The following is a 26,121-nucleotide window of genomic DNA, read 5'->3' on the forward strand; positions in this document are numbered from 1 at the left end:
AAGTTACTAACATCAAAATTCTAATATTATACAAATATATATAAATATAAAATAGAGACGATATCAATAAGTTCTCATGAAAGTACATCTATTAACTATTACTAAAACAGAAGTTGATATATATATATATATATAGAGTTTTTTCCCAAGTTTTTGAAGAGCCACGTAGGATTTAATTTTTTTCAACGCGCCATGTAGGATAATAAATTTTAATGGTCGCCAATTAAATACGAGATTATAAATTTATTTTAGAATTAAATAATTTAAATGACACGTAAGAAAAATTGGCGAATAAAATTTCCCTGTATAAATTAATTAAATATAAAATATTATCTTTTCATAACAGGAATTTAATCTAAATATATAACAAATTTTAGTACATAAATATATATATTAAAAAAATTATTTAAAAAATTTAAACAAACCGTGCATCGCACGGACTTGTTCTAGTTTTTATTTATATTCATGTATAATAGCGATTTATTTTTAAAATGTACAAATTAAAAATAGGTTTTATAGAAAACGTGCATCACACGGATTCTAACCTAGTTTATCCTAATTACGATATGAAATATGTACAAATTCGAAATATGTTAAAATGGAGAAGGTATAAGTGTATAACCGTATAATATATTGTGTATCTTACACGATGATTTACGACCCATATATAATACGAGTATATGAAGTATCATTGTATCAATAGAAACTTAAAATTAAAATCTTGTTAATTAACCCATATATATATTTATATGATTTATTCTATACGTATTAATGTTTAGTTAACGAAATTAAAAATCTAACTAAATAACCACATTTGGATTATTTGCATGGCAAAAACCTTTGAATATCTCTTATTGCGTTGTAATTTTCTAAGGAACAAGATACATATATGTAACAGTATACGAGACATAAACATAACCCAACTCTTTTTCCAAGGAAAGATTTTTCTCTATCAAATCTTTTGCCCCTCTATATATATTTGATTTTACACTCAACTTAATTTCTCAAACAAAAATATTTTGGGAATAACTCATATTTCTGCTTTAAAATTCCGGTGAGACCTTAATTTAAATTTTGAACTCTTTTAATTTGCTCGTTTTCTATCAAATTCATGCTTGAATTTGTAATATGTAATATGTAATCAGGGTTTAGTATTTAAGTCAGTGTTTTAGGTTGGTTTTGTGATGTATGATCGAATTCTGGTTATTTTTAATCTCCCCTGTTTAATTTGGATTTTTTACAGTAATTTCGTAATTTTTTTTGTTAATTGTTTCGAGGTTTAGTTCAGTGCATTAAACCCTTATTTTAATCTTTAAAGTCTTCTTTTTAGGGTTTATTCAATCAGTTATACACTGTCACCAATCTTAGTTGATAAAATTGTTCATACTGCATTTTTACATTATGTGTTACTACATTAATTCTTGTTACTTTGATGATCATATTATATTGCATCGCATCATCATACATGTTTTAATTTTGTCACATGTATTAGGCTTATCGAATTTGGTTAAAATGTGTGGTTAATAGTCGCGTTGATAGTGTAACATGTGCAAATGCAACATTGTGATTGTTCTGATCTAGAGAAATAATATGTAGGTTGTGAGGACTGATTCTGGTTCGACTAATTTTGGTCTGATAATGGTTCATTTTGACAATGCAGCCTAACATTTGGTGTAGATTGCTATGGGAAGAACTTTGAATGAAAAAGAAGTGAAACAATTTAATTTATTTCATCACCAAAATAATGGAGGTGGTAGAAATGAAGTTGATGATGTAGCAGATCATTATGGGGGTGAGATGCTATACGACGGTGACAATTGTGTTTCGACTTATGAGAAAGATCAGCCAGAATGCCCAGAAATGAATTTTGGGGGCACAATGTGGGGTGAAGGAGGTCAAGAAGAAGATAAACAGTCCGGCAAACAAAGATTGCTGGTTGTAGCTAATAGGCTTCCGGTTTCAGCTACAAAGATGCAGAACAATGAGTGGAAGTTAGAGATTAGTGTGGGAGGCCTTGTCAGTGTACTTCTTGGTGAGTCTCAAATTATATGCTGTTTATGGCTCATTGATTTAAATAATTGTCGTGATTGTAATTCCATTTGAAGATTTTGAGTGTATTTGGTTCTTTTGTCTGCTTAAATTCATCCAATTGTAAGCTCAAGGCTGTCATTTATTAAGTGTATATTGTTGCTTCATCAGTACATCTTTATGATCATTCTGAATTGCATTAGAGAGAGAGGATGCTTAGTAAATTACTGTGTTGTTTTTGCAGGTTTGAAAGATTTTGAGGCTAAATGGATTGGATGGGCTGGGGTAGATGTACCGGATAAAGCTGGACAGGAATCACTTACAAAAGCCATGGCTGAAAAGGTTTTGACAGTTCTAAATTTGTTTGTAGTTTTACTTTTAATTAGCTCCTGAAACTTGTAACAAAATGGATAGCTTGTGTTGATTAGCTCTAATATAACGTGTCCTACATTTATCTCATTGTGTTTTTGTTTTGATTGTCACAGAAATGTATACCGGTTTTTCTTGATAAGGAAACTGTTAACCAGTATTACAATGGCTATTGCAACAAAATCTTGTGGCCTTTGTTACATTATCTCGGTCTTCCTCAGGATGAAACCTATACCTCTGAGTCTCATTATGATGTGTATAAGAGGGCAAATTTGTTATTTGCTGAAGCTGTGACCAAGCATTACAAAGAGGGTGATATTGTTTGGTGCCATGATTATCATCTAATGCTTCTTCCACAATATCTAAAACAATACAACAGTAAAATGAAAGTTGGTTGGTTTCTGCACACACCATTTCCGTCTTCAGAAATACAACGTACCTTGCCAACTCGATCAGAATTGCTGAAATCTGTTCTTGCAGCTGATATCATTGGGTAATGCTTTTGGTCTACTATACTATCAGATATGCTACACTCAATTTATTATTGGTTGCATAATTTGGATGTTTTTTTTTTCTTCTGTTTTTTCTATGTAACTACTTTCCTATCCATTAAAATAGTGCTATAGAAGTTAAATAGAAGACTTCTATGTTTGGCATTACATCCTAGAATTTCTTATAGTTATAGTCATACATGCCGGTTTGGAATTCAAGTGTATAGATTTTTCTATATAGCTTAATAGGTTTTACTTTTTTTAAGTTTTTCAAATTAAAAAAATATAACAATCAAATCTGTTCTGCAAATTGGATCTGGCCAGGTAAAAGCTGTCCACAGCTATAGGTAGTGAGCATCCTCTGCAGCTACGTGCTAGACATCTGTGCTATGTAAATTCTGTCATGATATAGTGTTTTTAGTTTTAAGTTTTCGTGTTTTGGAGTTACTAATTGGTGAGTTTTACCTTGTAGCTTTCATACATATGACTACGCAAGGCATTTTGTCAGCGCTTGTAATAGGATTCTGGGACTGGAAGGTACTCCTGAAGGAGTGGAAGATAGGGGAAAACTTACCAAAGTGGCAACGGTATGACAATTGCATCATTTTGTTATTGTTTACATTGATTAGCATAGTACCTAATGAAAGGTGAAGTTGATGAGGGACAACAAAAAAAAAAAAAAAAAGAAAAAGAAAATAATAATAATAATAATTGATGAAAGTTTAAGTAATTGCAGGTTCATTGAGATGTATTTATAATCTTTGCTAAGCTACTTGTAAGCTGTTATCTGAGTATGTGATTATTAGGAGTTCAGGAAACATTCTAGCTTCCAAGCATTAGTATAATAGACTATACAGATCAGGATATGCTCTCATATACTGTTAACATTTTACAATATATGTTTGACAGCAACCATTCTGATATGCCCCTATCCTCTTTACATTTCTTATGCAGTTTCCTATAGGGATAGATGCAAACCGATTTATTCGAACACTTACACTTCCAAAGGTGCAAGAATACTTGACAAATTTAAGGGAAAGGTTTGCTGAAAGAAAGGTAAGCCTTATTTATTCTTGGTTTTCTATGACTATGATATTTGACAATGCCTGACATGCACAATTGGAGTTGATGCAAGTATATGGCTTAATATGACACTTCCTGGACTCCCTGTTAACTGTTCATAGGATCTAACTCTTGCATTGATATTTGTCTCTGAACCCATCTAGCAGACCATGAGTTGGTGCCACGACTGCCACCTGTGGCAGAATACTGTCATTTTGTAAATGATTACAGCACATTTGTTCCAATTAATTATTCAATCAACTTCTATCAAATGATTTGTGAACTTTGCATTAGAGAGCTACTATGATGTTCTAACATGTGGATGCCTCATGCCATTCAATCCTCGATGTATGTTAGTTGCATTGGAAGCAAGATAAAAAGTGAACTTGGTATCTTATAGAAATGAATCTAAATCCAAAAGAGCCTGTTTTAAGTATCAATTGTCTGTATGACCTCTGTATTTTTATATTGATGGTAAGTTATATTCGTAATTTTTTGAGGTCTAGTGACTCTAGTCCATGGAAATATCTTCTTCTATTTCACTATTTGGAATGTTTGCAGACCATTTTAAATGGGTTGTGTATCATTTAAGCAACTTCACATGATTTATGGGAGTAGATACATTGGAACTCCAACATCTTTGGTTGCTCAATCTGTTTTATTTAGTTTTAAGTTTTAACATCCATTGTGTTTGAAGTTCACTACTCAAAGTCCAATCAGACAAATTCTTTTAAGAAGTTTTTGACCTTTCTCTCCAGATTCTCTTTGAATTATTTTCCCATCAATTTGAGGCCTTTGATAATTTGTTCTTGGGTAATATTATAATATGCTATTGATTACTTTCATTTTTAGTCGGAACAATCATTATTTAACATCATTGCAAGTAAGTGATGGATTTTGAAGAAGAAACGTCACTTGGACTTGTATTTCTCCTAATACATTTTTTATGTGCATTTTTTCTATAAGCCTTTCTGATTGATGGACAACTACTTGTTACCTAATTTAAATGCATATTCAATATTATGACAGATAATATTAGGTGTTGATCGCCTAGACATGATCAAAGGAATCCCTCAAAAAATACTTGCCTTTGAAAAGTTCCTTGAAGACAATCCAGATTGGTCTGACAAAGTTGTCCTGCTGCAAATTGCTGTGCCAACAAGAACTGATGTTCCTGAATGTATGCCAAGTGTTTTTCTTGTGTTTCTTTTTTCTAGCTACTTAGTTCAATCTGCTTCTATTTACTGTTAGATGCAAATTTCATGCCACTACCCTATATCAGTATGGGAGCCATTTTACACTTGGGATCATTTACAGTTTTACACCTATCAATGAGTTGGTTACACTAGTAGCTCCCAAATCCTACTTTTTTCTCAGAGCCTTTCAACTTCATTTTTCCTCCCCATAATGAGGTTATATGTGCACTAGCGGATGTGGAAGTCTAGAATATGAACAACTGTAACATTGATGAAATTTAAGCGCATAAACGGAAAACATACAAAGGAAAAACACTTCTTTGTATAATAATGGTGTCTCTGTGGTCCATTGTTATAGTTTAGTTTATTAAGATAGATAAGTAGAAGTTGCCAGAACTGCAAGTGTTGTAAGATTTTAGTCATTCTATTGACTAGCTTCCATGAAAGTCGACTGCATTTTGTAGCGATGCAAGATTGTTTTTCCTAGCTTTACATAAGCATTTAAATTTGTAGTTGCAATGTTTGTGATTTTATTTACTATCCAATTGCCACTCATATGTATTTTCCGGGTGGAAAGACACTGTCTGTCAAATGTCTTTTTCTTTAATGTTATTCTGAATGATATGAAGTACATTGTTGTGCAAGTTGGGATTAACAGAACTGTAGTTGACAAAGTAAACTTTAGATATCTGATATAAGGTAATTGCTTCTTATTTTGCAGATCAGAATCTTAGACGCCATGTACATGAAATTGTTGGGCGCGTCAATGGCAGATTCGGAACACTTTCCTCTGTCCCTATAATTTATTTGGTTTGTTCTTTCTAAAAGCTTCCAAGTTGTTTATTATGCATGCATGATAATTGAGTCCAATGAATTCTAAATTCCAATCCCGTTCCATCTTAAAATTATCAGACTTTACATAGCAAACAACATATAAATTATAATTGGACTTTGAAGTAGCATGTTCATCAAGAATATGAACTACTGAGTATTAAGCATCGAGGAATGGACTGTAATAACATGATAGTAACTTTGAAGTAGCTTGTATGCCCTTTTGTAATAATTAAACTTATCCCCTAGTTACTATTGTTACACGTTGATCACCTAGTAACTGTACTCTGTAGTTTTATATTTTCTGTGTTCTCTAAAGTTGGTTTTTACCAGTTTAACCTGAACCTGATTCCTGACATATGATGAAGCTAGCTTAATTTTTATTAACAAGTGGAACTTTTCAAGAGCAATAAGTTCAATCATGCATAATTAGTATTTGAATTAGGACAGGAGTTTGTAAATATGGGATAATGGCCAAGTATCCCTGTTTTTAAAAAAAACATTTTTGTACATTATTTACATTATTGTATGTCTGCACACATTTGAGTATTTTATTGTCTACTTTCTGCAGGATCGTTCTCTCGACTTCCAAGCATTATGTGCTCTATATTCTATTACAGGTACCTATTCTTATCTTTGATTATTAATTTCTATAACTTTTTTTTTTCTATTTGCAACATGTTTTCTTGGTTTTTAAACGTGTAATTTAGTAACCTATCATAGAATTATTACATCTGATTTCTCCAAATGTTAATATGGTATATTTCTCAACCAGCTTATAATTAATGTTGTTGTGCAATGATTTATCATTGACCTAGTTGTTTTTAGCTGATGTGTATTTACTTATTTTGTTTACTTTTGTTTTAGACATTGCACTTGTCACATCTTTGAGGGATGGGATGAATTTAGTGAGTTACGAGTTTGTGGCTTGCCAAGCTTCAAAACAAGGTGTTCTCATACTTAGTGAGGTAAAGTAAGATCAACATTTTCAATTTTGGTTTAAATGATTTTAGATGGCATAGAAATATAAAAATCCATTATTTTTTGAAATGAAAAAGTGTGTTACTAATCTTTCAAGCCACTCAGTTTGCAGGTGCAGCACAGTCTCTGGGGGCGGGAGCCATCTTAGTAAACCCCTGGAATATTACAGACGTTTCTTCTGCAATTGCTTATACATTGAATATGCCGAGTGAAGAAAGAAAAATGAGGCACAAACTTAACTTTGAGCATGTAACAATTCATACTGCCCAAGAGTGGGCCACGATGTTTGTAAGGTATGTGATGGATTGCATCACATGAAATCGTATGCTGCTTCTATATTGATGTTATTGATCAAATAAACTGTTTTTTGAAACATGTTTTGGTTACCATGGTTTATGATTAGGGAGCTCAATGAAACTGTTGTTGAAGCTCAATTACGTACAACACAAGCATGGACACAGCCATTACTTCCAGTTAATGAGGCAATCGAGCAGTTTTTGCAATCTGATAACCGACTGCTGGTTCTGGTATGTCACTCTTCACCCAGGTCATCCACCAATTTTCTTGATCCTGAGAAATTTCCCTGCGCACTTTAGATGGTTCCTACATAGGTGGGCCAGAACATTATAAATGGAAAATGTAACTAGACACATGAACACAAACACCTAAGGCTTGATAACTCCTAACATTCTTTATAAAGAATTAGCACTGTTTGTTCAATTACCTTTTTGTACTTGCACTACTCACAAATAGGGCAAATTTCAATTTAAGTATATCAACAAATCGAGCAGCAAAAGGAGTCCTGTGAAGATAATATGAAATATAACGGAATTTTTTCTAGTTACCTTTGTCTGACATTGCCTTTGATAACTATGTTATCTTTTGCATCCCATTCAATTCTTGCATAAATGTCAACATTTAAATAGCTTCTTTATGACCCTTTACCCTTGTTTAATTATAGGGATTCAATGCAACTTTGTCATCAGTCGAAAGTCCAATAGAAAGTGGTAAGATTATAGACTTGGGTTCTACCTTGAATCCGAACCTGCAAGAGCCACTGAGAAGGATATGCAGTGACCGTCAGACAACTATTATCGTGCTCAGTGGAAGCAAGAGAGATGTCCTAGACAAAGTATGTATTCTCCTCTCTGATCTGTGATAGCTGTATCCTAATATCCTGCCAAAGTGTCAAGCACAAGTTAATTCTGTTTTAGGTATTTGATGGCTACAGCATGTGGCTAGCTGCTGAAAATGGTATATATTTGCGACATACATCAGGTAGTTGGAGAACAACGATGCCAGAATTCTCGGGTATGGAATGGGTTGACAGCATTAAGGTATTACTGAAAAATCGTATGTATTACAAAGTACAAATATTGTATCTTGTATCTCTGGCTGTGGAGTAACTTTGGGTCATCTGTCCCTTTTCAGCATGTTTTTGATTATTTTACAAAGAGGACTCCTCATTCATTTATTGAGGAACGTGAAACCTCACTTCTATGGAATTACAAATATGCAGGTATGGAGTAACTTGTTAAGGATTATGACATATTAGTGATTCGAAGTGTTACTAATTTGTCTATTTCTTCTCTGTAATAGATTCTAAATTTGCAAGGCTCCAAGCAAAGGACTTGTTGTTGCATCTTTGGACGGGTCCAGTTTGCAGTTCTTCTGTTGATGTTTATCAGGGCGCACAGTCTGTAGAGGTCCGAGCAGTTGGATTAACAAAGGTTACATTTTATTTTGGCTAATATGGATTGCTCTCGAGTTTTGAATGTTGTTTATCTGAGTGTGCTTCATTTAACTTCTGTGTGTTGTACTTAAAACTCTTGTTGAATACAGGGTACAGCAATAGATCGTATACTAACGGAAATAGCTTACAGTACAGTCATGGATAAACCAATAAATTATGTCCTTTGCATAGGGCATTTTCTTGGGAAGGTATGTTCTTTGGACAGGACCTTATACATTCTTCTTCACACATAGGTTACGTAAGATATTAAGAGTAAAATCATCTTAATTGTTGTCATTTTCTACTAGGTTACTGTAATTTTTAACACTACTGACAGTTCTGAATGTGTGTTTTATGTACTTCATAGCTAATATCATTGATTGTCTTGTTTAAATCAATCATTGAGTTTAGAGGGTCATAAGGAAGATTGCGAGAAACTAGAATGTATTTCATATAGATCATGATATCTCTGTATGGCATGAATGTAGGTCCAAGCATGTCATTCTGTTAAAATCTGTTAACCAATAAAAATGAATGTAAATCAGTGGAAATTCTTCTGACAAACTTTTTTTTCTGACAAAATGGCTTAAGAAATAAGAGTAAAAATAGTGACAGAGCACTTCTTTCTACCTATGATGGGAAAATTTCCAAGTTACTAACTATTGTCATCAATTGTCTATCAGGACGAAGACCTCTATTCATTTTTCGAGCCAGAACCTCCAGTTCAGCCTTTAGAATTATCAAAATCTAAGGCAGCAGTTGCAGGAAATGGATTAAAATCATCAGTTAAATCAGATAGTGCTGGTGCTCATTGCCGAATTGCAACGTGCTCAACCGTGGAGAGTGTGGTGACATATGAGAGCACAACTGTACTAGATATCAAAAGAGAGAACTACTTTCCTTGTACTGTCGGGAGAAAGCACTCAAGAGCCCGGTATGTTCTGGAGTCGTCTAAAGATGTTGTTTCGCTGCTAGAGGGGCTCGCTGAGGTCTTACCACCATTATGTGAATGACTGCATAACTTAGGAGTCTTAGGACCAGAGAAGTGAGAATTAGATAAATAAAGAATAATAACTTAGGGAATGGTTGCATTCTTATGCGATTTCATAATTGATAGTTAGAACAATAATGGGTTCAGTGCAGCATTTCATAATCATCTCAAGCAATAAAGTTCATTTGCTAATTTTGGTTGTCATTTCTTTAGGTCCTTCATTTTCTGGTCAATGTTACAAATTGACACCATAATTTTAATTAGTGTAGCATGTCCAACGATATGATTTTCTTGGTGTTGTTCTTTATCTCTGGTTCCAAATCGCGACATTAGTAACATTCTTGATAGATTTGGTAGTAAATTAAATATCACGTCTCTGTGACTATTATTAAAGGGCACGGTCAAGGTGCTACAAAGTAGTAAACATGCATTTTTGCCTACGGGTAGGAAAATAAAGGTAATTCGGATCAATAATCAAATTGTGCGAGTTCTTTTTAGGAAATAACACAAAAGATTTGTACCATAATCGAATTAACAATGAAGAGAATGGTTCTCCAAAATCATTTATTTGACATTTCTTATTAACATCCTCCAAATTAATTAAGACCCAATCTTACTCTTCTTTTTGCTTGTACTTGCTCAACTATTTCCAGGAACTATCTTGGAAAAACACTTAGTATAGTCTTGTAGAATTATTCTAATATAAATAAAAATTGGTATTTTCTTCTTTACATATTTTTTTATTATGTGGCTTATACCATCTATACAGACTATTCTTCATATTTAAATTTAACATACGTCTTGACTAGATTCATGTGTCACCCTTCTGGAATCATATACACTCGCTTCTTCTCTTTATCTTAAACAGAAAAAAGACTCAAAATATATATATAAAAAAAAGTTTAAAAAATGGGTTTGAATGATGCAAGTATATGGGTTGTTATAGGATTCCTAGTTATCTTACATAGATGTATCGTTGCTGCTAATGACGGAAACACCTTGATGGTAATGAATATAGGCGTGTTCGTTGATCCGAATGCTCGAACCGGGAAGGAGCAAACGGTTGGAATAGAGATTGCAGCTGAGGATTTCAACAAGTCTCCGAATAACAAGGTGGAGTTGCATTTTCGAAACTCTAGTAGGAGCAATCCTCTTCAAACAGCCTATTCTGGTAAATTTTTTTTCCAATCCAAAATTAAGGGGAATGTCTAAAACTTGACTTTTCTTCTTTTAGCTAGATATATGTATTTGTTAGGAAAGATTAGGTGACTATTATTCCTTATTATCATATATATTAGTTTCCTTAATTATAGGCTTAATTGACTCAAGATAATATTTAGAATATATTGTGATATTAGGAAGCTATGTACTTTATTTATTACCTCCTTTCTTATTATGTGCAACAAAGGGGTACTATTTGTGAGATATAAAATATTCTTTTGTTGCACATAATAAGAAATGGAGGTAGTATATGATTTGAGATCAATGAGAACAATTCAAGTTTTGAGCCCTAAACAATTTATCAGTATTGATTGGTTTCTATGAGGCTCACTACAATCCGAAGGAAAAAAAAACCAAATAATGTTTATGTGGAATTTACATTTTTTGGCTGTTGAAAGTTTTCTTACTATGATGACCTGAATAAATGTAAGGCCCTGTTCACTTCACCTAACAAAAATAATATGCAGTAAAAATAGTTACAGTTCAGTAAAATTAATTTAAGTTCAATTCAGCAAATATATAAGTTCAGTTCAGTAAAAATAATTCCAGTTCAATAAAAATCAGTAAACTTAAAGAAGAAATATAATAGAAATTCAGTAAAAATACTTTCAGTTTAGCATATATGATTTCAATTCAGTAAAAATAATTTAAGTTCAACAACATTAATTTAAGTTCCAGTAAAAATAATTTCATTTAAGTTAAGTAAAAATAATTTCATTTCAACAAAAATAAGGTGAAGTGAACGGGGCCTAAGGGCCTGTTCACATTTACTAAACTGAACCGATTGGAGTTGAACTGAATTGAATTGAACTAAAATGATTGGAGTTGAACTGCACTGATATGAGCTTAACTGAGCTAAAATGAATATTTTATGAGAGAGGGAAATTAAGAACTGAACTGAACTGATTGGAACTGAACTAAACTGAACTAAACTAAATTGAAATTAAGTAAATGTGAAGAAGCCCTAACTCTTTATATTGTTCTTATGGTACTTTGTTAGAAACAATTATCATAATTGCACAATATATTTTATCTTAATACTATGTTTTAAATCGGTTATTATCTAATTAACAAAACTGGTGTCTATAAGTCATTTTTAACCGATGCCTTTTTTTTTTTCTTCTAACAACTAGTGAGTTGACTTCAAATCAAATGGGGCCAAAAAACAGGAATAGAGGGAGTACATTGTATTTAAAAATATAGATGTGATAGATATAAACTAATAACCTTATAACCCTATCATATTAACTCTAGTGCTATGTCCAAGGAGCAAATTAATCAAATTACTCTTTATTGTTAGGTTATAATTTTTTGGAAAATTTGTCTTGAAGGGACTTATATGTTCACTATTTTGTTTAGAAGGACCTTATATGCTGAAAGTTTCCTAAAAGGACCTTATAAGAATGTTTTGTTGTTTGGAAGGACCTTAACATCAGAATTCGGCATTTGACTTTGATTCTCGGTCATTGACTCCCCACGTGCATGTCACATGAAATTAAAAAAAAATACCATCTCCCTTTTTTTCCCCTTAACATTGGAATCTGGCGTTTGACTTTGCTAGTCTTTTGAAGGCTAGGGTTGGAGGGAAAAGGGGAAAAAAAGGGAGAGGGTAATTTTTTTAATGTCACGTGAGATGCCCGTGGGGGTTCAATACCGGAGAATCAAAGTTAAACGTCGGATTCTGATGTCAAGGTCCTTATAAACAACAAAACATACTTATAAGATCCTTTTAGACAACTTTCAACATAAAAGGTCCTTCCAGACAAAATAGTGAATATATTAGTCCTTTTCAGACAAATTTTCCTAATTTTTAAATACTTCAAGTGTCCATGTTAATTTTTACATTTTTTAAAACATAACAAACTACTCCTTATTAAACTTTCAAGGGTTTTATTATTATTATTATTATTTTTTTTTTTTTTTTTTTTTTTTTTTTTTTTGAAGGGACATTAAACTTTCAAGTTGATTATAAAAGAGTTGTCTTGCTAAAGGCCGTAAAACCACAATTGAATATGGATGAAGATTGATTCTATAATTGACTAGTCCTAGCGCACAACAATCAAAGATCCTAAATTACATAATTTAAAAAAACAAGAAAAACTTATCATACGAAGGACCACGAGAATAACATCGATAACTTTCTGGCTTTGGTGTTTTTATTCTTGGTCTTTCCAATTTTGTCGCTTATACTTGCGGGGGTCAAGTGACTTCGCATTGTATCCACTAGAATGATGAATCCACAACACGAAAAAAAAAAAGTTCATTTTCTAAGGGTTAGGCCAATCTATAATTAAAACTTATAAGATGTTTCTAAGAAATTATATATGCTACTGGCACCTTTCTCAAACATTAGAAATATGTCGTATTATATTGTTTGAACTCATGATCAACAATAATTAAGTTGAAAGTCTAACCATCATGCATTGATCGGGCAATAATACACTAATTTGCTTATAATACCCCCAAGTGTAAAAGAGTGTTAGAGCTTTTGACTTGATTCCAATAGATATTGGGATCGATTATCATCACTCACTCTTTGTGGCAAACTTAAAAAATCTCTTGTAGCTTAGTTTGTAATATATACAACTTAATTAAATTAGTATTCATGATCGAACCCACCTTATTAAACATAGCCCACATGTAGTAACACATCAATGACCATTAGAACGACTGCATTCTTATCTACTATGGAATTGGATACTTACATCTAAATTTAACCTAAATGTATATATGTTTATGCATATTATGATGAAAATGTTCTTACAAAACTTGGTGCTTTTATTTGTTTTGACATGTTATTGAAAAACAGCAATTGAGTTAATCAAAGAAAAGAAAATTGAGGCAATAATCACCGGGACAGAAAACTCCGAGGAAGTGGCATTGATGGAAGAAATCGCGAATCAATATCAAGTGCCAGTTCTTTCTCTCGCAGCAGCTTCTTTAAGATCGTCGTCACAAGTGGAAAAACACTCTTTCTTGGTGCAACTAACCAACGATTATTCACTGCAAATTAATTGTACTGCGATGTTGGTTCAAAATTTTGGATGGAAGAAGGTAATCGCGGTATATGAAGATGGTGAAGATCTTAGTACAATATCTTCAATGTTGGATCTCTTCTCTAAAGAGCTTCAAGGAGTTGGATCAGAGATTGAACATCTTTTAGCCTTGCCTCCTGTTGGTTCTGTGCCCTATTCAAAGGAACTGATCGAGGAGCTAGCTAAGGTACGTAATTAATGTAACCTTCAACGTAACAAAATTAAAATTGTCACATTTAAGAATTCGTTTGGTACAACTCATTTTGTGTATGTTAGGTCAGACCATGTGGTTGCTCATAAAATAAACGAAACAACCTCTATAACACTGACCAAGTAACCCTTATAATACTGATCGGATAACCTGCTCAATATAAGTAACCCCTATTACATTAATGTAGTAACCGTTATTTATTAGTAACACTTTCTATATTGATTTTCTTGTGTAGGTATTTAGCATGCAATCGCGTGTGTTTGTAGTCCTTGACTCTTCCTTGCCAATGGCGATTCAGCTGTTTAAAGAAGCCAATAATATGGGGCTAATGGGAAGAGAGACGGCGTGGATTGTTACAGATAGAATTGCAAGCCTACTCGACGCTCTTAATTCTTCTACAAGATCTTACATGGAAGGCACACTTGGGATCAAGACTTATTATGATGACAATAGTCAAGATTTCATGGATTTTAGTCGTGCATTTTTATTGAAAATGATAGCAAAATATCCAAATGAACAAAACTTTCATCCTGGAATTCATGCTTTACGAGCATATGATGCCATCACAACCATTGGATATGCATTTGAGAGGTACGTAAATATCTCTCTCTTTTTTTGTTAAAATTTCAATATATTTGTCCAATATTTATAGGTGTAGTAAGGGTGCAACATTACCATGACATGTTTGTGTGAATATAACAGGAAAAAACGTCAGGACTACAATATATCACACGCGTTAATGCATGAAATTTTGTCTAGTAAATTCACCGGATCAAGTGGCAAAATTTCGATAAAAAATGGAGCATTGGATGAAGATGTTATTCTGTATAGGATAGTAAATGTTGTTGGAAAGAGCTACAAAGAACTCGATTTTTGGTCCCCGAAAATTGGTTTTGTTGAGAAATTAAGAGAGGAAGATCACAAAGAAAATAGTAGTGAGATTTTAAATAAAATGCTAAACGGAATAGTAAATTGGCCAGGAGATATTAAACATAATGTTCCAATAGGTTACACGATGCCAAGTACAATGAAGCCCTTAAAGATTGGAATTCCTGGTAATCCACCTTTTGACAAATTCGTCATGGTGGAAACTTTGAATAAAAACAAGACTACTTACACAGGCTTTTGCATTGACGTGTTTCTTGAAGTAGTCAAGATTGTGGAAGAAAGTTATGGTCTTCCTTATGAGTTTGAAGTTTTTAATGGCACCTACGACGAATTAATTTACCGCGTCCATGACAAGGTAGGTATACTTCGAACTTGTTTTCTTCAACTAAAATAAAGCAATTTGATGTGATTTTAATAAGTTTTGATCTGGTCTGATTTGATCTTATTTGAATTTTGATTATCTGGTCCGGTTTGCTATGACATGATTTATTAATTAGATTAAACTTTGACTGCATTTTACTACTAATTTATAAAGAGAAACATTATCAAATTGGATCTTGTTACATTCGCCTCATCATGTACTTTTCAAATATGTAACTTACATAATTTTATTTAATATACAATTAACGATACTTAGCAATAAGTAAATGATAATTAAAAGTTCTGATCTAATCCGATCCGAATGTTTCTGATTTGGTCAAATATGATGTGATATTACTATTAAGAATTTGAAACATATTGAACAGAACAAGTCCTTACTCTATTCTTATAGACTTGTTTCATTACACACATTTGTCAATGCTTTTCTGTAACCATTAATATCTTTAATCACACATTTGTAAAATAAGTACATGTTAAGACGTGCACATTAATATGATTTTATGTCTCATGGCGTCAATATCCTTCAATTCGATATTAATTGGTTATAATTTATCATGATGGCAGACATATGATGCAGCAGTTGGTGACATAACAATATTGGCAAATAGGTCAAATTTTGTGGAGTTTACTCAACCTTACACCAAATCTGGGTTGTCAATGATAGTGCCTTTGAAATCCAAGGACTCTCATAAGGCAAAAATGTTGATAAAGCCTTTCAGTTGGAAGTTGTGGTTAGTTACTCTTTGCACCTTGTTGTATACCATGTTTGGTGTGTGGTTGATCGAGAGTCAAATTGCCAAAAATTCAGACTTTGAAGGGAGCTTGACTAACCAACTAAATACTGCACTTTGGTACACTTCCAGCTCCATTTTCTTTGCCCAAAGTAAGTGTTTATATAAGGCTATACTAGTAGCTGTTCTCAAAATATTTATTTTCATTTATCATCATAAATATGGAGTATTGTTTAGAATAGGGGTATCCAGATTAAAACAAATGGAAGCTGTGAAGATTTGTTTGTAAGGAAACTAATCCAAGAATTGAAGTATATATTACTACTATGATATGTTAATTCCAACTGACCTGAGAGTGAAGGATAGCTCAAGTGGTTAGAGATTCCTTCCTGGTTCCATGCGATATTGGGATCGATTCTCACCCCGGTATCCTGGCTATTTGTTAGGGACTGTATGCAGTTAATCATCCTGGTTATTCTCAATTCAATTTAGATATGCGTACTAGTTAAGTGGGACATAATTATCGAGAGTAATAATAATTTTCCTTTTGTAGGGGAGAACATACAGAGCAATTTAACACGCCCACTGGTGGCAGTATGGATGTGTGTGGTGTTTGTAATGACATCAAGCTATACGGCAAGCCTAACAGCAATGCTCACGGTTCCATTGTTAGAGCCAATTAAGGTGAGAAATGTTGAATGGCTGAAAAAAACAAACTCCAAAGTAGGTTGTGATGGGGGCTCAGTGTGGGATTACTTAGTAAATGTGCAGAAATTCAACCCACAAAATATAAAGAATGTTAGCAGCCAATATGACTATCAAGAGTTATTCGACAATAATACAATTGTTGCTGCCTTTCTCGAGCTTCCATACAAGAAACTCCTCGTCAACCAATATTGCAAAAGCTTCACTAGCACCGAACACACCTTTGGATTTGGTGCACAAGGCTTTGTAAGTTTCTACGAAAACTTATTGCTAATACTCTTTATGTTCTTCGAGTCATTTTTTATAGCTGGTTGTCATATATTATAGGAAAATTTGTCTGGAAGGAACAAATATGTTCACTATTTTGCTATTTGGAGGGATCTTGAGGCTGGAATCCGGCAATAATTAACTTTTTTCTCCGACGTTGACCTCTCACGTGACCTTAAAAAATGACCCCCTTTTTTTTTCCACGATTTCCCTCCAATTCCTCCTCTCTCTTCTAATCTCCAAGTGGCATGACACAAATCAAAATAAGGGAATTTGAGGGAAATCATGGAAAATAAAGAAAAAAGGGTCATTTTTTAAGGTCACATAAGGTGAACACGGAGAAAAAAGTCAATTATTACCGGATTCTGATGTCAAAGTCCCCCTAAATAACAAAATTAACTTATAATGTCCTTTTAAACCACTTTAAATATATAAGGTACTTCTCGATAAAATAGTGAACATATGTCCCTTGCAGACAAATTTTCATACATTATAAGTCATGGTACTGCCCCTAAATAACAAAATTAACTTATAATGTCCTTTAGACCATTTTAAACATATAAGGTACTTCTCGATAAAATAGTAAACATATATGTCCCTTGCAGACAAATTTTCATACATTATAAGTCATGGTACATTATGACTATAGAAATGTATAAGAAGAGAGAAAATAGAAATCAGAGAGATTCTATTATCAGAAGAAAAATGAGGAAATGAATCTACAGTAATCATTAGTACAGGCTACATTATATATATACATCAGTTAGTTGGAGCAACTAACTAATAATGATAAAATAATAAATGTAATAATACTAATACACCCCCTTCAAGCTGGACAGTTACCCAACAGTCCAAGCTTGGAACATAACAAACTGTGCTGTGCTGAAGCCAGAGGCTTTGTGAGAACATCTGCAAGCTGTTGATCTGAAGATACATGAACTGTCTGTAAGAAACCAGATTCAACAAGCTCTCTAACATAATGCATATCCCTTTTCAAATGCTTTGTCTTTTCATGAAACATGGGATTTTGAGCAAGATGTTCAGCTGAAGTATTATCACAATAGAGAGTGATAGGTAACTGAATCTTCACTTGTAAATCTTCAAGTAGCCCATAAACCCATTCAAGTTCACTAGAAGTCACAGGCATGCTTCTATACTCTGATTCAGTAGAAGATTTACTGACAGATCTCTGCTTCTTTGTCTTCCAGGATACCAGATTTGATCCTAGAAATATAGCATAAGCACTTAGTGATCTACTGCTAAACTGACAACCTCCCCAATCTGCATCACTGTAACCTTGCAGATCCAAGGTAGAATTTGCAGAATACCATAGACCTGAATCTACAGTTCCTTTCAAATACTTAATCACATGTAATGCAGCTCTAAGATGAGTTATTCTTGGAGCATGCATAAATTGACTTAGATGTTGAACTGCATAGGATAAGTCAGGCCTTGTTATCCCTAAGTACAACAATCTACCAACCAGTCTTTTGTATGTATCAGGTTCTGACAGTAAATCACCATCTTCAAGAAACAACTTTAATCCAGTAGACATAGGAGTAGCAACAGATATACACTCTTCCATGCCTGCATCTGTGAGGATGTCTCTAATATATTTCTTTTGAGAAAGAAATATCCCATTTGAGGTTCTAGAAATTTCTATTCCCAGAAAATACTTAAGATCTCCAAGATCTTTAATTGTAAAAGCAACATCAAGAGCTGTCTTCACTTCATCAATCTGAGCAACTGAAGTACCCGTAAGAAGCATATCATCAACAAACACCAAAATAACCAATAACTCTCCCTCTTTCTGTCTTGTAAACATTGAATAGTCTTGCATAGATTGAACAAAACCCAAGGATTTCAAAAGTTTACTAAGCTCCTTGTTCCATTGTCTTGAAGCTTGCTTAAGACCATATATAGATCTCTTCAGTTTACACACTTCTCCAGGTTTAGGTTTACTATAACCAGCAGGAGGCAACATATACACCTCCTTATCAAGAAAACCATGCAAGAATGCATTATTAACATCTAATTGACATAAAGGCCAATTCTTGATAGCAGCAAGAGCAATCACTATTCTGACAGTAGCTAACTTGGCAACTGGAGAGAAAGTTTGGTTGAAATCATGTCCCTCAATCTGCTGATAACCAATTGCAACTAATCTTGCTTTATATCTTTCAATAGAGCCATTTGGATTCAACTTCAATTTGTACACCCATTTAGAGCCAATTTCTCTTTTACGAGCAGGAAGAACAATTAGATCCCAAGTATCATTATCCTCAAGGGCCTTTAATTCTTTAGTCATAGCAGCTACCCAATTAGGATCATTTTTGGACTGTTTATAACTACCAGGCTCAATGATTTTACAAGAATTTACAGCAAATGACTCTGAATACTCAGAGGTAACATCTCTATGAGGAATGTAAGTAGTCTCAAAATCTTGATACTTGCTTGAGGGTTTTACAGGTCTAGAAGAACGTCTCAAATTATCTTGTTCAATAGGAACAACAGTAGGAATATGAGAGTGAGCAGACACATGTTCAGAATTAGAAAGAGCAGAATTAGCAGAATCTGCTAAAATAGGATTATGATGTTCAAAATGAATATTTTGTGAGGAAGTAGAAGAAGAAGAATTGTGAAAAATAGGAGAAAAAGTATCAGAAATAAGAGAAGAAGATTGATTAGGTACAGAATCCATAAGTTCAAATTCTGAACCAAAATTGACAATTTGAGGTGGAACAGGACAAATAGAAAATTTTTGAGATTTTGAATGAAAAGGAAATGTGTTTTCAAAGAAGATCACATCCCTAGAAACAAAACATGTATGAGATTCAAGGTCATACATTTTGAATGCTTTTTGACCAAAAGGATAGCCAATAAAAACACATTTTCTGGCTCTAGGATCAAATTTGTCTCTGTTTGCACATGAATTATATGCATAACATAAACAACCAACTACTCTCAATTCACTGTAATCAGGAAGCTTATGAAAAAGAATTTCATAAGGAGTTTTCCAATCTAAAACCTTAGATGGAAGTTTATTAATCAAGTGTGTAGCAGACAAAAGACAGTCACCCCAAAACTTCTTGGGAAAATTAGCATGAAACCTTAGAGCCCTAGACACCTCTAACAAATGTCTATGTTTCCTCTCAACCCTCCCATTCTTTTGAGGGACTTTAGGAACACTTTTCTGATGCACAATACCATTTACAACAAACATATCAAGACAAGCTTCTTTTACTACTTCTGTTTTCTGAACTTGCATTTTATTATGAAAAAGAAAAGTCCAAGTGACCCTACTATGATCATCTACCACAGTCAAGAAGTAAGAAGCTCCATTAATAGCCTTTACCCTATAAGGTCCCCACAAGTCAATGTGTATCAAATCAAAAACTGCAGTAGCTCTACTATCACTTGCAGGAAAAGGCAGTTTATGATGCTTTGAATATACACAAACTTCACAATTGTATTCATTGATACCAGAACAATCAATTCCAGAAACATGTTTCATTTTTGATAAAGATACATGCCCTAATCTAGCATGTAACAAATCAATTCCAACTCCATTTCTGCCCTTATTACTCATACTAGTACTAGTTTTATCTAACAAAGAAAATCCATGCCCTGCACTAGTATTATTATCAACATTATTACAACCTAAAATTGCATTATTATCAGCAACATTTATTACCTCATCAGTTGAGAAGTAATACAGACCATTCTGCCTCAATCCATGTCCAATCACTTCTTCACTAGAAAGAACCTGAAAACAGCAACCATTCCTAGTAAAGAAAACCTTAACACCAGTCTGATCTAGCAATTTTCCAATTGATAACAAATTATGCTTAAAACCTTCAACCAGCATAACATCATGCAATATCAGTTTATCACTCAAACAAACTGATCCAACCAAATCAACATACTTAAAAGATCCATCAGGCAAACAAACCCTAACAGGTCTACCAAGTTTCTTCTCATTCACAAACAAGGATCTATCATAGATCATATGATCACAAGCACCAGAATCAATTATCCACAAACAACTACTTCCAGTATTAACAGAACAGTTTAGGGAATAAGTATCAGTACCTGCAAAATTAGCACATGACATTCCAGCTCCCTTACTATTCTGCTTACCCTTCATAGTCTTCATGACTTCTTGACATATTAAACTCAGCATATCAGAATCCACTCCAGAAATTGCAGAAGTACCATTCTCTTCAGACAAAGAAGACAAAGGATCATCCTGTATATGATCTGTATTGACATTAGCAGCTATCTTCTAACCAAGACCAGCAGGTTTAGAAGCCTTGAGAGTGTTATACCACTCAGGATTCCCATGCAACTCGAAACATGAATCAATAGTATGACCCTTGCCTTTACAATGATCACATTTCCTGTCATATTTCTCCTTCCTCCAATCCTTCATGAAATTCTGAGTGTTATTTCCCTTGGAGAAATTTCTCTGATTAGCAAAATTATTAGCAAAATTCCTCTGAAAATATCTGAGCAGCCATAACACTACTCTCAGTAATATGCTCAGTATTACCACTCACTTCCTTTTGTTTCTCAATTTGTTGAGCAATAGAAAATGCTTTATTAATTGTAGGAAGAGGATCCATAGCCAAGATATTAGTAATAGTAGAATCAAATCCACTGTTCAATCTTAGCAAAAACTTCATTAACTTGTCTTCAGCTTCAAGATTCGCAAGTTCTTTAGAAACTGACAAGTACAGGATGCAAGAGCACCACAAGTACATACAGGAAAAGCCTTCAGACATTGCAATTCATCCCATAGTTTCTTAATTTTGCCATAATAAGCAATAATAGTCAGATTTTCTTGTTTTAAAGCGTCAATTGATAGATCAAAGGTCAATTAGATTGACCAAATCGTTCCTGTAATTCATTCCACAACTTAACAGCAAACTCAATATATGCAAAATCATCAGCAATTTCAGCAGTCATAGAACTTAAGATCTAGCTAACCACCATATAATCAGCTCTCTTCCACCGAGAGAAATCCTTATGATTCTCATCAGGTTTCACCAGAACACCAGTAATGAAACCATCCTTATTCTTCGCAATCAAAGCACGCTTAACACTACGACTCCATCTTATGAAATTATGACCAGAAAACAGAACAGAAACTAACGAAGCAGTAGGACTATCAGAATTCGCGATAAAAAGAGGATCAAGATTACCTCCAGAAAGAGCATATGAGTTCACCTTAGATGAAGCACCATTACCATTATCAGTAGCAACCGCCATTAAAACAGCTCAAGATTCTCAAGATTCCGAAGAACAATCGCAATCGAGAAGAAATTAGCTCAAAAATTGATTACAGAATCGCAATCAATAATTGCAAAGAGAAAACATATGTTCAAGATTCGCAAGAAAATTTCGCAATCGCATGCAAATCGCAATCGCAAGAAATCTTCGCAATCGAACAAATCAGCGGAAAAACAGAGATGATTGAGAAATCAATCAAAGAAAAATGAAGAACCCTAATCTCGATTGAGATTCGGCTCTGATACCTATAGAAATGTATAAGAAGAGAGAAAATAGAAATCAGAGAGATTCTATTATCAGAAGAAAAATGAGGAAATGAATCTACATTAATCATTATTACAGGTTACATTATATATATACATCAGTTAGTTGGAGCAACTAACTAATAATGATAAAATAATAAACGTAATAATACTAATAATGACTAATTACAAACCATTAACATGTAAAATTCGGTTTTTATACATTTAAAAATAGTGTATATAATGCCTGTTTAATAATACACGTAGAAAATATAACCACGAATCATCAACGAGTTACGCATTTCTTACCCTATTTTTTTTTCTTAATTAAAGAATCTCTTCAAATAGGTTTCGGTCTTTAGGAGCAAGTCTTGCATGCAATGATCTTATGAAAAGTTTTTGGATAAGTCAATTGGTTGATGATAAATAATATTCTGCAATATATAAGCCCTAACTAAAAATGTTGTTATCTCGAATGTTACAAAGTAACCTTAAGATAGAAGGGAAAAAAAGGAGACTTTAGAGTTGTGGTCAAAATATAAGAGGACAAGATTCTTGGTCCTACAATGTAAACGATTGAGGTACCAAGAACTCCAAATGCCCCCAGACTTACTTAGAAGTCAACAATTGTATGCTTGAATGAACAATGTGTCATTTTAAAAGGATGTACATAGACCTAATCAAGGTTGCATATAAGCTGCCAAATCTAAAATGTAGTATTAATTATTAAGTTATTCATCATGCATTATTAAAATTAAAAATCAACATCAATTTTAACTTGCTAACTACTACTCCGGAGTCTTTATTTACAAATCACTGTCTTTACAACTTTTTTTTTTTTTTTTTTTTTACAGAAAACAAAGTACAATAACAATTAACAATTGATTTTATCTCTAAATTTGTACTCTATCAATCATTATTACTTTATTAAATTCTAAATTAATTATCTCATAATCATGTGATGATAAAATGCGTAAATGTTGAAAAGGATACATAGATAAGGTTGAATGTCATCAACTAAATTCCATGAAAAGTTAAATAAATTATAGAGAACGTAACATTTTATTACTAATTCATCAAAATCATTGAAAGACTCAAGATAAATCGTGTACATGTCAAAGTAAGTTTTACGTGTAATATTTTTTTTTTCCCTTTTTTAGGGGAATGTTAATTATTATTACTTAGCTTCTTTCAACATGTTTGTGTTCATGTATAAACATTAGATCTTTAACCCTAGCTTTTTGATTATTTTTTTTAATTTATTCTTATATATATAATTCCATATTTATACAGGTCTTTCAAAAAGGCTCTCCAATAGTAGATGATGTATCGAAGGCTATACTAAAATTATCAGAGAATGGAGTGCTAAAAGTATTGGAAGACAAATGGTTTTCCAATTCTGAGTGTCCAGCTTCCTCAAATGTTGTTGAGAGATTAAATCCAAAGGATTTTCTCGCACTTTATATCATATATGGTGTAATTTCTTTCGTATGTTTATTGTCTTCGGTAGCTTATATGATCCGGAGATATCGAGCAGCCATTGCAATTTCATCGAGTGATAGAAGCATTGGACATTGGATCATTTGGATGTTTAAGTTTGTACAATTTTACCATGGAGGAAATCACAGAAATTCTCAGATTACACCTACTACGGAGACAGATGATTGGGATGCTCAGACGCTGGAAATTCCTACCCGTACTACTTAGTAATTAAATACATAAACACCTTTCTATGTAACGCATGTTTACTATTGAATATATATGACAACATTATCGTTGTTAGTGATTTGAATTGAAACTCTTTCGAATATGCAATATTTTAACGCTGTATATTGCTCATATGTAGTTCCTTCATTTTTTTTAAGGAATATTTGTTAAAAAGGGATTTATATCTTCAATTTGTTGCGAAAAAGACATTATTATATGTTTAAAGTGGTGAAAAAGTCTATATTATAAGTCACTTTTGTTGTGAGGAGGAACCTTAACGTCGGAATATGGTAATTGACTTTACTTTTTCGGTGTTGACCATCACGCACGTGACACTTGATGTTTTTAAAAGATCCTTTGGAATATTTTTTTCCCTACATTTTGATATTCTCTCTTTCTATCCCCAAAAAAAGTAATAGGTGTTCAAACACTTTACCTGTTATTTTTTTCCCCACGTTACACTTACCAAAATTGCTCTAAGAAATCGGGCCCCATATGAGTTGAGTCGTCGTACCCAAAATTCTGTTATCACATATACATATCTAGATATATTGAGGATATATTTTGGGTAGATATATTTGTTTCTATCTTTTATATTGTTTCCTTATTTCTAGTAACCTAATTAAGGTAACACTAGGAATAAGAGTTGTATATATATGTTTTGCCCTAATTAATGAAGGTTAAGCCGTGAGTTTATACAGTTCTATATGGTATCGGAGCAAGGTTAAATTTTTTTTTTCTTTTTCGTGAGATCGACAATGCCAGGAGAAGATGGAACGCCTCCATTGCCTCCAACCAAAATTGAACCTAATTCACCGTTTTACCTTGGACCGCAAGATCGGCCAGGGGATTACATTACCTCACAACGTTTAAAACTTGACAATTTTCATGAGTGGTCTCACGCTGTATGGATTTCTTTGTCTTCCCGGAGGAAGTTTGGTTTTCTTGATGGTACAATCACCACCTTCTCACCACCGTGCACAAAGGATGATTGGGTTACAATTCATTGTATGCTCGTTTCTTGGCTCATGAACACCATCGACCCCGAGGTAAAAATCAATGTTTTCTCAATATGATAATGCTAAGCAATTGTGGGATGATTTACATGAACGATTTTGCTTAGTTAATGGTCCAAGAATACAACAATTAAAATCGGATATTAATCGTTGTGAGCAAACAAAGAACATGACCGTGGCTGTGTATTATAGCAAATTGGCAGTGTTGTGGGATGAACTTGATAAATTGGAACCTTTAATTGCTTGCACTTGTGGAAAGTGTACATGTAGTGTAGGCCGACAGCATGCTGATCGGCGTGATGGAGATCGTCTCCAACAGTTTTTGCTCGGATTATATTCCGAGTACTATGCACCTGTTCGATCCAATTTGCTTTCTCAAGACCCCCTACCCTCCTTGCTTAGGGCGTTTCAGCAGGTGTCTCAAGAGGAAAAGGTCTGGGGCATGTCTCGGCAGAAGGAGGATCCTCCTGCTCTCGGTTTTGCTGTGCAAACCGGTGCTGGAAGGGGTCGTGGTGGAGGCTTTGACCGTCCACTGACGGTGTGTGAAAAGTGTAAGAAAGTGGGATATGAAACCTCGAGGTGCTGGTCCGATAAAATTTGCAATTTTTGTAAAAAAACGTGGGCATGAAAAATCTCGTTGCTATGACAAGCATGGGTGGCCGGAAGGGGCTGCTAGCAGCCAGGGGGGGCAGCCTCCTGCTTGCCGTGGTCGCGGAGGTCCAGTGAAGGCCAACGCGGTGGTTG

At 33.6% G+C, this 26,121-nt stretch overlaps 2 protein-coding genes across 3 annotated transcripts; both read left to right on the forward strand.

Annotated features, from left to right (window-relative positions):
- The first annotated feature begins 1,672 nt into the window (after positions 1-1,672).
- Positions 1,673-9,843, forward strand: LOC110689150 (alpha,alpha-trehalose-phosphate synthase [UDP-forming] 1-like). Of its 2 annotated transcripts, XM_021865884.1 has the most exons (18): positions 1,673-2,032; positions 2,273-2,370; positions 2,514-2,890; positions 3,361-3,475; positions 3,843-3,944; positions 4,980-5,130; positions 5,868-5,956; positions 6,549-6,597; positions 6,845-6,945; positions 7,064-7,251; positions 7,362-7,485; positions 7,920-8,090; positions 8,173-8,295; positions 8,390-8,477; positions 8,558-8,688; positions 8,801-8,899; positions 9,374-9,412; positions 9,533-9,843. In XM_021865884.1, exons 1-18 carry the CDS (start codon positions 1,684-1,686, stop codon positions 9,701-9,703), a joined length of 2,565 nt encoding a protein of 854 aa, XP_021721576.1. In that variant the 5' UTR covers positions 1,673-1,683; the 3' UTR covers positions 9,704-9,843. The 2 variants fall into 2 exon arrangements, with proteins under 2 accessions (XP_021721576.1, XP_021721570.1); XM_021865878.1 differs by having other exon boundaries at positions 9,374-9,843.
- A 697-nt stretch (positions 9,844-10,540) lies between these two features.
- Positions 10,541-24,532, forward strand: LOC110690808 (glutamate receptor 2.7-like). The gene is made up of 7 exons (XM_021867697.1): positions 10,541-10,852; positions 13,712-14,124; positions 14,384-14,739; positions 14,851-15,391; positions 15,982-16,300; positions 16,702-17,099; positions 23,948-24,532. Exons 1-7 carry the CDS (start codon positions 10,591-10,593, stop codon positions 24,359-24,361), a joined length of 2,703 nt encoding a protein of 900 aa, XP_021723389.1. The 5' UTR covers positions 10,541-10,590; the 3' UTR covers positions 24,362-24,532.
- The last annotated feature ends 1,589 nt before the right edge of the window (positions 24,533-26,121 follow it).

This window comes from Chenopodium quinoa, unplaced genomic scaffold, assembly GCF_001683475.1.
Source record: "Chenopodium quinoa cultivar QQ74 unplaced genomic scaffold, ASM168347v1, whole genome shotgun sequence".
In the NCBI taxonomy this organism is placed as follows: domain Eukaryota; kingdom Viridiplantae; phylum Streptophyta; class Magnoliopsida; order Caryophyllales; family Amaranthaceae; genus Chenopodium; species Chenopodium quinoa.

Excerpts from the sequence above, each read along its gene's own strand:
- LOC110690808 (XM_021867697.1), top strand. The coding sequence starts at position 10,591 with ATGGGTTTGAATGATGCAAGTATATGGGTTGTTATAGGATTCCTAGTT. Across the intron at positions 10,853-13,711 it reads TCTTCAAACAGCCTATTCTG|CAATTGAGTTAATCAAAGAA; the intron begins GTAAATTTTTTT and ends ATTGAAAAACAG. Across the intron at positions 16,301-16,701 it reads CTCCATTTTCTTTGCCCAAA|GGGAGAACATACAGAGCAAT; the intron begins GTAAGTGTTTAT and ends TTCCTTTTGTAG.
- LOC110689150 (XM_021865878.1), top strand. The coding sequence starts at position 1,684 with ATGGGAAGAACTTTGAATGAAAAAGAAGTGAAACAATTTAATTTATTT. Across the intron at positions 2,891-3,360 it reads CTTGCAGCTGATATCATTGG|CTTTCATACATATGACTACG; the intron begins GTAATGCTTTTG and ends TTTACCTTGTAG. Across the intron at positions 8,689-8,800 it reads GAGCAGTTGGATTAACAAAG|GGTACAGCAATAGATCGTAT; the intron begins GTTACATTTTAT and ends TGTTGAATACAG.